The 13,296-nt window shown below is 38.0% G+C and overlaps 1 protein-coding gene across 1 annotated transcript in view; it reads right to left on the reverse strand.

Moving 5' to 3' along the window:
* Positions 1-939: 939 nt before the first annotated feature.
* CIR1 (corepressor interacting with RBPJ, 1) overlaps positions 940-13,296 on the reverse strand; it is a 24,726-nt gene continuing 12,369 nt past the window's right edge. Inside the window, exons 7-9 of the mRNA XM_019471902.1 lie at positions 6,602-6,708; positions 4,854-4,939; positions 940-2,505 (exon numbers count right to left, since the gene is read on the reverse strand). Coding sequence (XP_019327447.1) covers positions 1,785-2,505; positions 4,854-4,939; positions 6,602-6,708 — 914 coding nt within the window. The 3' untranslated portion in view covers positions 940-1,784. The remainder of the gene's footprint in view (positions 2,506-4,853; positions 4,940-6,601; positions 6,709-13,296) is intronic.

The following is a 13,296-nucleotide window of genomic DNA, read 5'->3' on the forward strand; positions in this document are numbered from 1 at the left end:
AATAACCCATGCCACTTGCCAGTCTTTTCCTATGCGAAAAGGCAAGATGTACGCAGCATACAGTTTAACTACATGCAAACGAATAAAATGCAGAGCCCACAGAAACACCTAGAGCTGTAGATGTCGAGCTGTCCTTCCTTCTTCAGGTAGAAGTCAGTTGCATTGCAGTTGGCAAGACACTGGTGGGCAGATTCCTGTGCCACACACACAACAATCAGACAGACCTGTAAGCAAGAGACCTTTCTTTGGAATAGAGGCACCTTCCAGTACTTGTCGGTTATTCCTCGTATCTTTCATGCTGCACTTAACATGATAATGTCCTACCAGAATAAGCCTTTTCCCCTCTCACATACTCTGTCAGTCCTCTTATGCAGAGGGATAATAAATTCTTCACAAGAGGTTTTGTTTAGATTGGTCGTACGGGTGTTTTGGCAGTCTCCTCCTGTTCTTTCTAAATCAGAGCTTCCACACGGACATTAATATAGGGCCTGACCCCACTGAATTGTGCGCGCCCTTTAACTCCCAGCTACTTCAGCAAGAATGCTGGGAGCAACCTAATGCAACCGCATTTAAGAGGAGAAGATGATATCCCTTAATGGCTCACCCTTTCAAACTCATCCACATGCGCTTAAAAGATAAGCCAGGTCACTTCCACCATCTATTATACTCTGTGTGATATTGAAAAACTTCTGAGTGACCGTTTTAAGAAGTAGAAGTGGACTAGTAATACAAGAAAGCCCCATTTGTCCTGCGAGTGAGGAGAGGAAGAAAGTTGCTTGCTGGAATACTGAGTACGGTGATGCCTTTTCACCTGTCCACTAATAATGTACTTCATCTGCCACCCTGAAATGGCAGAGAAGCATTTCCTTTGCAGTAAAAACCTTGTGAAGTGTTGCCTTGTGCATTTGGACTGATTCAGAACTCTGGAGAAGGCAATTCTTACTGTTTTTAAAGAATAAGGTATTTTATTATGAAGTGCATCTTTATAACATGTGCAGAAAATGACCAACAATCATTAAAAAAAAAGTTTGTTTCATGAAAACAAAAGGATGACTATTTACATTAACTTTCTACCACAAACAATGAAATACCTGAAACAGTTGAGGCAGTAAATATTCTTTTCATGTCTTGAGAGATTATTGAACAATAACTTGACATTGTACTGACACATACCAACAGGGGTTCAAGATGTTTAGATAGCCCTGACCAAGTTGTACACTGCAGGAGGTCAAAAAATGTTGGCCACACGCTTATGTGAGCTATGTCTCTCTGTTGTTTTAACTCATGAAATTGGTCTCTTACAGGGAACTTTAGGAAAAATGCTTCAGGATGAAAAAAAACCCCACCCTCTACAATACAATGTTTTGATATCTGAAGCAGTGATTTTATCCAGAACTGTCTCAAACATTTGTTATCATTTAACACATCCCAGGACTCTTCCCAAATTACTCTCTGCTTCCCCTCACAATTGCATCTAAACAGAAATCATCACTGACAAAACAAAGAATGCTCTGAAATATTTTAAAACCCTAAAATTAGGTCTACGAATTACTGCATGTATACAAGAGGTATTTGCCAACAAGCATGTTTATACAGTAAGAAAAATACCATAACATTTATACCTAATTTACAAATATTCTAACATTATAGAAATGATGCTGTTGGCTTTATGTAGGAAATGCTAGTTACAGAGGTTGGAAAATGAACAGCAATACATAATTGAGCCCTTGTTAAAGGTATTCATCAAAAAATGGAGATGTTCTTGTTTGCACCTGTCCCCTACACTACCTATTTCTTTTCCTCTCTCTGCTTCTGCTGCGTCTGTTCCTTTCTCTGTGTTCCACTTTAGTGCACTTGTCCCCATAGCTCGCTCTACATTTTTTCTTCTCTCTGTGCACATCTGTGCTGGGGCTTCTGGTTCCATTTTTCCTGTGCCACGCTTCACCAGGGCTTTGACTTGGACTTTTTCGTATTTGCCTTTGCCTGGAACTGCTGTGACTTGTGCAAGGGCTTCTCCTGCTCCCCTCATCCATGCTTTGGCTTCTACCGTCCCTCTCCTTTCTTTCAGTCTCTCTCCTGTTGGTGCTATGGTATCTGCTTCTGGACTTTCTTTCCCCCTCACAGGAGCTCCATTTGTTGTTCTCCGCAGAATTATCTTGCTTTAAAAGTCTGTACTTCTCCCTATCTTTGTCCTTGTTACTGTGACTACTGGAGAGATCTTCATAAAGTTTTTCCTTCCTCGTCTTTGCCTTGCCTTCTGAATCGCTGCTGCTGCTCGCCTCTGAAAACTTGTCTTTTTTTCTTTTCTTAGAATACATCTTCTTTTGTGCGGCTTTCTCTCTGCTGTCAGTCTCGCTATCACTGCTGCTTCCTGAAGTCTCACTGGAGGATGAGGAAGAGGATCTCGCCTTATGTTTCTTGCGTTTACTTTTGCTTTTTTTCTTTTGCTGCTTTTTCTTCTTTCTGTCTTTCTTTTTCTTTTTCTTCTCCAGACGATCCAACTTCCTTTCATTTTCAAAATAGAAGAGTAGTGCAATCAGACTTGTTAGGATATTCTAAATTACAAAGCCATTGTCTTTTAAAGGTCACTACTTCTGATGACCTACACACTAAATACACTATTTTCAACAAAAACATGTTGAATTCCTCTCCTCTTTCAGCAAAGTATTATTTTTAAACTTCTAACCTGACGTTAACCATAGCAAGAATCCTCCTGTAATCCACAGCTGCTCCCTCAAAACAGGAAGAATATGGTTTTTTAATTCTTTAATTTAAAAAAAAATAAGTAAGATATGTCAATTTTGGCCTTGTAACTAGGAATAAATACATTCAGTAGTGCTTTTTTCCCTTTTCAGCCTGCTCTGGAGACTTCAGAAAATCATTGCTGCTTTTGTTTGTGCATTTTTATAAGAGATTTTGAAAATGAAAAAATGCAATTAGCATTCACTTTCTATTAATGATGGAAACTGAGACTCTAAAGCCTACGCCTCTGAGTTCTCCAGGCAAATAACACTGATCTTTTCAATAACCTCTTCTGTCACAACTAGAAATTTGCATTTTCTAGCCAGAAGTACAATATTCCATCATCCATTATGCACACGCATTCACTGCTATTTGACTGCTTTCACCTAGTTTTTATTTTGCTTTCTGTGTTTATTCTCAAAAAATTAGTGACTGAACAGTGAAACTACTTTCAGTGTATTAAAAAAAAAAAATCCCTTCAGACTAGTAAAATCTAAAGGACCCAAATATTTACTGAACTTCAACTTTCAAAATATAAAGTATTATAATTTCATTGTGTTGGGCCAGCAGAAGTTCAAACAAAATACCGTTTTAAATTACTCAAACTACATACACATTCCTTACTTAAAAGGAATGTAAAATATGCCAACTATTTTCAGAGAATGATTTATTTTATATGCGAACACCATATGTACCTACCTACTCATGTACCTGCTTAGCCATTCACCTTTCTCCCCTCCTCCCACTCCCCGTATACAGAATGTCTTTTAACCTCAAAGGCCGTTTTAACTAGTGATATCTGTATGGGATCTACCAGGCAATAGTTAATAATTTTTCATTTTCCACATTTTCAGGTAATTTCAAGATAATGTTCCAAATTAACAGAGAAAAAAATATAAGTCACCTGGCATACAAAATCAGTAGGACAGAAGCAAAGAATGAAAAGCTTATTAACTTTTTATTAGAACTACAAAACCATGGGGATCTCCCTCTGCTGGCTTGGCTGCTGTGCTGGTTCTGGCTGGGGCAGAGGTAATTTTCTTTACAGTAGCTTGTATGGGGCTATGTTTTGGATTTGTGCTCAAAACACTGTTGATAACCCAGGGATGTTTTAGTTACTGCTGAGCAGTGCTTACACAGAGTCAAGGCCTTTTCTGCCTCTCACCCCACCCCACCAGCGAGCAGGCTGGGGGTGCACAAGGAGTTGGGAGGGGACACAGCTGGGACAGCTGACCCTGACTGAGCAAAGGGATATTCCATACCATATGATGTCATGCTCAGCATATAAAGCTGGGGAAAGAAGAGGGAAGGGGGGGATGTTCAGAGTGATGATGTTTTGTCTTCCCCAGTAACCATTACGCGTGATGGAGCCCTGCTTTCCTGGAGATGGCTGAACACCTGCCTGCCGATGGGAAGGAGTGAAAGAATTCCTTGTTCTGCTTTGCTTGTGTGCGTGGCTTTTACTTTACCTGTTAAACTGTCTTTATCTCAACCCACGAGTTTTCTCACTTTCACCCTTCTGATTCTCTCCCCCATCCCACCAGGGGGGGAGTGAGCGAGCGGCTGTGTGGGGCTTAGTTGCCGGCTGGGGTTAAACCACGACACTGCAGCAGCAAACTATAACCCCTGATCTGAGAGCAGTGTGGAGCTAGGGTAACCTTGGCCCTGGGGTGCAATGTCAGGTTCAGTTTAGCCGCACAGGAGAAGATAACAAACTTTGCCAAGTTGTAAACCAGTAAACAAGAACACAGAATTTTTAATCCTGGAAGAAGATACTGTAAACAATGGAGTGCAAAATAATATTTTAAAATAGCAACTAACAGCATCTTCAGTCAGCCAATTATTATTATTTCAGTATCCCAGTTAAATTGGAAATGAGCCACAGTGCAAAGGTATCACAACTAGATTAGAACAGCCAGATTAAAACAAAACTACCAGATTAAAAAACCATGCTGCGTAATGCCATTTGTGGTCAAGTGTATGTTAAACTAAGCTGATTTCTTCTGTACTGATGGTGCTAAATTATTCAATGGCATAGAAGAGTTACAGGGATAATCATGGAGTCAGAACTACTGGCGATACAGATCCCCTCCACTAGGTACCACACTTACCTTAGAAGTTTCTGTTTTTGTTTGGTTGACAGTGATTTTAAAAATTCAACTTCTGGATCATCATCTCCTTCACTTGCCACAAATTCCTAGGAAAATGTGGTAAGACATTAAGTTCTTATATAAAAATAATCTCTTCATTCAGATTTCTGTATTAAAAGCGATGCCTCTATCTACCTTATTTTTGCACAGGTACAAATATGTTTGTATTACTAAATCAGCTTAAGACTCTTTGGAAAGAGCAGCATACTCGCTACAAAGCGAAAAAACCTCCCACATTCTGTCTCAAACCTGAGTAGGTGTTATAATGTGAGGGTTATACAACAGGAGTTATTAGTAACACATGAAAAAATCACTGCTAGGGAAAGAAACATTTCTGAAATAGTTAATAAAAATGAGCCAATTTCGGAGCCCACATGATTCCCCAGGATAAGTCACTCCATTGTTACCATGCTTGGATGAATAGGTAAGATGCTAGTCCTGCTCAAACCCAGAGTAATTTAAGCAAATTACTTTTCTGTCTCGGTTTAGTCATTAGGAAAATGGGTATTAACACATCTACCTTACTGTTGTGTTATTAGTCTTTAAATGTTCATAAAGTATTCTAGCAATGCAAAATACTGTAATCATATAATCTACATACAGTAACGCAATCAGCAAAGCATAGCTACTTTGACGACCCTGAATTCTTCAAATTATGTGCATCTGGTACACTACAGTTCTCCATCATGATGTTTTTAATTTTAGCCACACTCAGGAGGGGAAAGAAGACAAAAAGATTAAAAAGCTCTTCCAAAAAAACCCCACCACACCTAACATAAACCAAACATACTGATATCACTGTGATTCATTTAACAGTGCCCTATGCTACATTTTTCTGGGGTACATAGCTTTTTTAAATGCAAAGGTACACCCGCCTGTGGAGACACAATGAATTGTTGATTTACTCAAGATTTCCAGACCAGCTGAGGGCCGTCGTCCCCTTCCAAAAAAACCCCACCACACCTAACATAAACCAAACATACTGATATCACTGTGATTCAATTAACAGTGCCCTATGCTACATTTTTCTGGGGTACATAGCTTTTTTAAATGCAAAGGTACACCCGCCTGTGGAGACACAATGAATTGTTGATTTACTCAAGATTTCCAGACCAGCTGAGGGCCGTCGTCCCCTCTTTACTAGTGGTTTGACTATCCTGCCATATGAACAAAGGTTATTTCATGGTGGCTCACTCAAGGAGCGCACATGAATTTTTCACTTTACATTTTTATTGAAGCACCTCAATTAGAAATGTACCCTGTGCAGTTTAAGTAAAGACAACTAAACGTTTTCACTCCCAGAAATAACAAATGCAACAATAGTCAATCAAGTAAAAAAATCTTCAGATAGAGCATACATAATATAGTAATTATTTGTGCATACTTTCTCAAACTGCATCCAAAGGCTAGCATCGCATCACAAGTGTGTGGCAAAACCCCCAAACCATCCCCTTTATGAAAAATTCGATTTCTAGTCACCCAGAGGAGGGATTTAATTTATTATATATGGTTTTAAAAGAAGTAATTTATTATTCACCATTCTGACTAAAAAAAAGCTGGAAAACAGTAAGTTTTTGGACATTTTTCTACTGATACAGCTATTCAGCTTTCCTATGGATATGCATATTTGAAAACATTAAGTAGCAATTCACAAGCAATCACATTTAGATTTACAGACATTTTCAGCTTACTGGTAAAAAGATCATTACCTGCGATGGATCATTTGCGGTCAAGTTTCTCCCCAGTACATTTTGTTTCAGTGCAAACCCACTGTTTCTCATCTCCGCTATTAGCTCCGAGGGGTGCATTGATGGCCCTGTTCACAAAAATCACAGTTTGAATGTATCATTTATATCTCTCTACCTTTTTTGGACTCCACAGTAGGAATTCAGTTGAAGCTTTGTTAAGGAAAATCACAGCTAAATCAACTCAATAATCTTCTGCTGAGCAAATAATCAGATATGATTTTCGAAAACAGCAGTCTGGAGATTCAGAATAGCAAATAATTGCATTTTTCTTTAAGTACGAGGGGATTCTCTTATGTAACTTCATCATGTTGAAAACAATATATTTAGGTAAGTCTAGTAATATATTTTTATTATAGTAAAAAAGCACAGGAAACCTAAAGAAAGCACATTAAATAAGAATTTTAGGTGCCTCCTCTCCCCTAAAACAATGGCAAAACACAGCTCTAATATGTCACTAATAAGGCATTTTTCATAACGACACAGATTTTTGAACTTAAACGTAGAACATAACCATTATTAGAAACTCAGTATACATATGGAAAATAAATAAATACATGAAAAAATTATCTATGTCCTTACTTATTCTAGGGACCCCCAAATATGCCGGGTCTCTAGGCTGTTATCTCCTCAGATTTCTGTTTTATCAGCTTAAAAAATACACTATATATTGCATTAGAGTAGGTGTTTGGGATTAGGCACGTTATCTTTCTTTGCAAACATCTAACAAGGAGCAAAATACAGGATGTATTTTGTATCATTCAGAGTTGACCGCATATTTATAAACCCTGTAATTCACTCTCTTGCTTTAATTGAATACCTGTGATCATCAAAACCTCATGTACTTGTCTGATTAGGTACTTTTTCTTCACCCTAAACACACACTCTTTTATTAGGTCACTTTCAGTAAATTTCCTTACCAGTTCATTCACTAACCTTACTGTCAATGAATTAGCACTACTGTATAAGGTAAATCTAAATTAGAAGGAATGTAAAATAGAGCATGGAGCACACGATTACTATTACTTCAGTAAACTAACTGTAAATTATAAGATTAACTAGTCTTACGAAACACACTGATCCTGCTTTGTGGTTTTAAGAGTTTCTCAGTTGTGGAGATGGACAAAACTCATACATTTTTAACACAGAAAATTATGGAAAGTAAAGGGAAATTTTTACTATGGAAAATATATGGAAAGTAAAATAGCACTTTCTCAAAAAAATGTCAACTTCAACTTTTTCTTGGTTTTCCTGTATAATGCACTGCTTACAGAAACAAACAGGCCTATGTGTAAAGCAGGAAGGAAGAAGAAAAAACTTTGAAAATGGTTTAAGAAGCCCTTGCATTACTGACTTTCTTTTCACAAGTTCCTTATTTTGCCAGGCAAAATAATTTTCTAATGAGATACTTTCTCTTGCCTTTCCTTGAGTTTACATTTTTATTAAGTAGGGGGTTATGCCCCCCCCCCCCCCTTTCTTTTCGTGTTACAGTGTAATTATAAGCTCACTGATAGTTAATAAATGTATATGGGCCCCAGTGTCTACATTTTTGCTTATTTCAAATTTAAAACCTTGCTCTGCTTGCCCAAATCTACCCTGGCTGGAACCGAAACCAGCATTAGACAGAAACCTAACAACAGAATTCGGTACCAGCTGATGTCTTGATTTGAAAAAGCTACATAAACCAGCCACACAATTCAGTCAAATACTAAAGTTAATAAATGTATATGGGCCCCAGTGTCTACATTTTTGCTTATTTCAAATTTAAAACCTTGCTCTGCTTGCCCAAATCTACCCTGGCTGGAACCGAAACCAGCATTAGACAGAAACCTAACAACAGAATTCGGTACCAGCTGATGTCTTGATTTGAAAAAGCTACATAAACCAGCCACACAATTCAGTCAAATACTAAACCAAAACCAAGCGCTGTATGAGGAAGCTGAATGGAGACAAAGTGTAGAGTCATGACAGAAGACTTCACCAAACCAAAGAAACGAAAACATTTGACCAGACTGAAGCCTGGAATCCCCCTGTTACTCAAAGGCAGTAAGAACCACTGCCTAACAAAGTAACCTAACTAATTTGCCAGATATTCCCTGCAGTGTCTCAGCATTGTACACATTTTGATGTGTATTGGATACCTAATTATTCTCATTAGCATGATTAGATAAATAGAGGATACAACTTGTCCAATTCTATACAGGATTTGCAAAAGAACTAAGACAGAAGCCCTAACTTTGTGGTTCCATACGAGGACTACGGGCAGAATCGAGACCAGAGAGGCATGAAGGCCTATCGGTCTTCAAAAGCACAGTTCAAAATTATTTTCTAGAAACAAACCTTTCAGGCATTCTTTGTGCATACCACTGGAAAGAGCTCAGCAAAATAATTTCCTCTTTTACATAAAAAGCTTATAATGAATGCACAATACTACTGATTTTTGTGCATTTGCGCCCAGTGGATGTCAGTTGTGCTGTAATGCACAGATCAATACAAGCGAACAAGAGGCCTGTCAGAGTGGCTGCTCAAGCTGGGATCCAACACGCAAACACGTGCAAACTTTTGAGTTAGCTTCCATATGTTTTTTAGAGGTGAAATCAGCATTAGGTTTAAAAAATAAAAACACAGGTAAGATTAGAAGGAAAGCAAGCCAGACTAAAAACACATTTATATGGTTTCCGTTTCCTTGTTTATTAATGACATTAAGGAGACATTCATAGCTCCATCTACAATATTTTAGTTGCAACGTGGTATTACCATGACAAGGACAGTTAACAAATCACTGTTATTCCTGTTTTGTGAATGTATACAGGTTACATCAAATGCACCTACAGAACCTTGAGAGTGGTTTATGAAATAAAGAATTCCTGATTTGGTCTCCCTTTAATTGTGGTGAGGGAAACAGTAATTTAGGTTCAGCCTAGCTTGTGAGGAGATACGAGAATCTCCACGAAGCTTTATTGCGTACATTATTTTTACTGTAATTAAAGGTTTTAGAAAACACTAGGAAATGAGATTCAGAAAATAAACCAACCCCATAAATGAAAGTAGAGTCAAAACACAGTCCTACTTCACAACCCTTCTGTGTGCAGACCCCAGGCAGGCACGACACAAGCACGCTGTCCACTATGGTTGATTACAGAGGACTCTCTTGCAGCATGTGATCTTTGCAGTTTAAAAAACATTAATGTTTTTGAGAGAACAACACAGGCGAACCTGCTTACACTTTTTTTCTGAACAGCTGATGCCACTGAACTGCTGCTGCCCGATGCAGCAAGACCGCTTGCTAACTTTGTTCAGGTAGCAATGCTAGACCACAGTAGGGAGAAAACAGTATCTGACCTGGGAACTCTAAAGAGACTGTTTTCTATCTGGTGACAAGTCCAGGCTGAGAACTTCAATTAAGATATTATATTTGACAATGGCTACACAGCTTAATAGCAAACCTTTATTACTATCTACTTTCTGCAACACAACAACAAGAATCAAGAAAATTTTTATTCTCATAATTAAACTCCTTTGCTTGGAACCAAATGCTTGGGGGCTTTCTTTTCCCATTCGTGCCTCAACAGACTGCTTTTGATTTATACTTTAAAGATTCTGGTAAGCAGGTCTGATTTTCTTTGAAACATCAGTGACATTTTGAGGTCTTCCAGGATTCCTGGGCACAGCTATTTTATGTGACAGCATTGAGGCTTGTAACACACTTCTTTTTGGGCTGCTTCTTCACAGAGTCTTAAAAGATGTAGATGCCTAAATGTGTGAGCAAACAATCGCATTCCCATTTCCACAGTATAAAATTAAGTAGGGGATTTCTCCTGGCTAATCCAAACGAGGGAGACAAAAACTGTGAAAGAAACCCCAAACACTGAACCTCACTGAGGTTTGAAAAACTCGACTTCTCAGAAGTGTCCTTGGCTTCCTTATTTAGGAGCTAAAGCTTAAATCTTGGAGCCACCAGTGTACTGGCTGGTAGAGGGCCTCTTCGTTTGGTGTGAATTGATCATGGAGTCCTGCTTGTTGGAGACGCGACTATGCCCAGCGTGATCAAATTTGGTTTGCCTGGTAAGCCAAAGAGGTAAATCTTTTCAGCCTGTCTTTGGCTTATGACTACACTTATGTCATCATCCTCCAAGATCTCCAGACAAAACAGTACTAAGTACTGATGGCCATATATCTTCATCTGGTTAAGTGCCAATTAAGTCATAAACTGTAAAACAGATGGTAAGATTGAGCTGAGAGGCTCTTAGTTGGCTAAAATCTTGGGAACTGATGTTAGCTAAGTATTCTTGAACAGCACCCATCAACTTGCAAAAAATCACCCCTACGTCAGGCATAGAAAAAGACTTTGTGTACTATGAAAACTGATGTCCTCATATATGCATTCCTTATGGACTTGTGAGACAGTCTGTGAAGAAGCTACCTGCGTGGTCTCATGCAGGTGAAAACATCTAGAGATGACACTATGCCATGAGTTGACAGAACGTTAGATATAGGAATCCTGTAAAAATAGCTGATTGCTATGACTTCTGACAACTAGTCTCTCAGCATTCTTCCATCAGCAAACTAAAAATAAGTTCAAAGTTACAACGTTTCATCATCTGTTTCTTATTCTTTCTGAAACAAGTCAAATACAGTACCTTGCTATTTTTGAATATGACTGTCAAACTTATTTTCTAGAATTTACATTTTGATAGGGAAAAAAAGAAAAGAAAAAAACCTTTAAAACTTTTCCCGATGACACTTGTTTAAAACTAAAACATTTATCTGCTTTAAAATTAATTCATAGTCTCGGAAAAGCTTTTTATCATACAGTAGAATTAATTGCATGCTGATATCATACTTATTTTTATGCATTAAGACAACTGACAACTTGTTAAGTCTTCTACAGCTACAGGTACTTAAAATTATATTAAGAGCTTACACAAAAGAGGCTCCATAGTTAAAGACCCACCAAAGGATTTTTAAAATATTTTTTCAGGGCCTTTATAATTCTCAAGAAACAGTGTTGTCAAGCAAATAGGCTACAGTTTCTGCCTGCTTCTTACTTCCCACAGAAGTTCTTGCTGCATTAATTCTCTCTGTTATCTTCTGTTTAAGGTACTATTTAAGGAAAAAAATCCAGATAGCTCAGTTGACTCAAAGAATTGGGGCACAAAATCTGGAAACTCAAACCATTCAATGAAGTGTGAAAAGAAGGATTTTAGCTTCACAAAGCACAACCTGAGTGCAACCTTAGCTTGACAGCTGTTGGTGCATCTTTACAATATTCGTACAACTAAATAAACAGCAGAGCTGTAAATAGATTTTTTTTTCTGAAGCGTATATGAGCATCAATTACACTGGATTGCAGAATGATATCATACTAGGATTTCTACAACATATTGTAAATTTGCTTTTTTTTATAACAAAGAACACTCCAATTTCTTACCACACTTAACTGAGATCAATTTAACAGAATCAGTTCTGCTTCTATTAAACAATCGAGGGGGGAATATAATTCTGGATTTCAATTACTTAAATGCCTAGCTTACAGCAAGGTCTCCCACCCTACATTACTACCCCCACTCCCATCCCAGAAACAAGAGAAACCTATAGCTGCAATTAATTTTCGATTCTGTCTGTACTTCTCTTGAAGCTACAAATACAGAGTGTATGTAACACACTGTTGTTGCCAGAATGTTTCCTCTAAGAGGGATGGGCGCAGGACTCCTCTTAGGAGAACAACGCTAGCTGTAACACACCATCTAGCAGGCCTCTATTAAAATGTCTAAAGCACATTTTTCAAATTATTCAATATTAGAGAACGGTATGCTAAAACCTCTTTTCATAACAACTGTGATTAAATACCACTTTTTCTGCAAGTTTCAGTGGCAGTAAGGACAGACCATAATGTTATGATTGCCAGTACCACCAAAAATAGCAGTTTTACTTCTATCTACTCATGATGCATAGTCTTGACAGTATCTGCTCAATTTATTGATAAAAGCTTTCACTACTGTCACCAGTGCAGACGAGCAAACTGAATTATTCTTTGCAGTCAACTAGTTTTAAATGGATTTTCATTGTGGAATACATATGGAAAGCAAAGAGATAAGAAGCAGTAATAGTGTAACCACTATTCCCACCTGTGGCAGGGGAAATTACAGTAACCAGTTGTACTTAGATAGTGGCTGCAGTTATGTATTGTTATGAAATGAAATAGACTACTCAATATAAAAGTTACTGAAAAAGACAGTAGATTCTTCATGGTGTCATTTTAATTACAACTTTTTTACCTTTATTTTAACTAATGCTCATTTTGTGTATCATCAAAACAGAACATTTAGAATAGGGCTTTTCTAGAGCTTGCCCTTCCTGAGAATGTGTTCTGGTGTGGGACATCTTTTAGGTTACAGATGTGATCATTTTAATCTAAAAATATCACCATCATCATACCATCAGACTTCTCCTGACTTGGTAACAGAGAGATAATTTACATGAACATAAATGTAAACAAAGCACACCGGCATATCTGCTATCAATTCGTCAGTATACATCACACTCAGTATACTCCACTCTACCATGTTTAAAAATTAATTTATGAATCAAGGTGTCATGGTTTAACCTCAGTTGGCAACCGAGCACCACACAGCTGCTCGCTCACACTCCCCCCCCGG

The sequence above is a fragment of the Aptenodytes forsteri genome, unplaced genomic scaffold (assembly GCF_000699145.1).
Source record: "Aptenodytes forsteri isolate BGI_AS27 unplaced genomic scaffold, ASM69914v1 Scaffold257, whole genome shotgun sequence".
NCBI lineage: Eukaryota > Metazoa > Chordata > Aves > Sphenisciformes > Spheniscidae > Aptenodytes > Aptenodytes forsteri.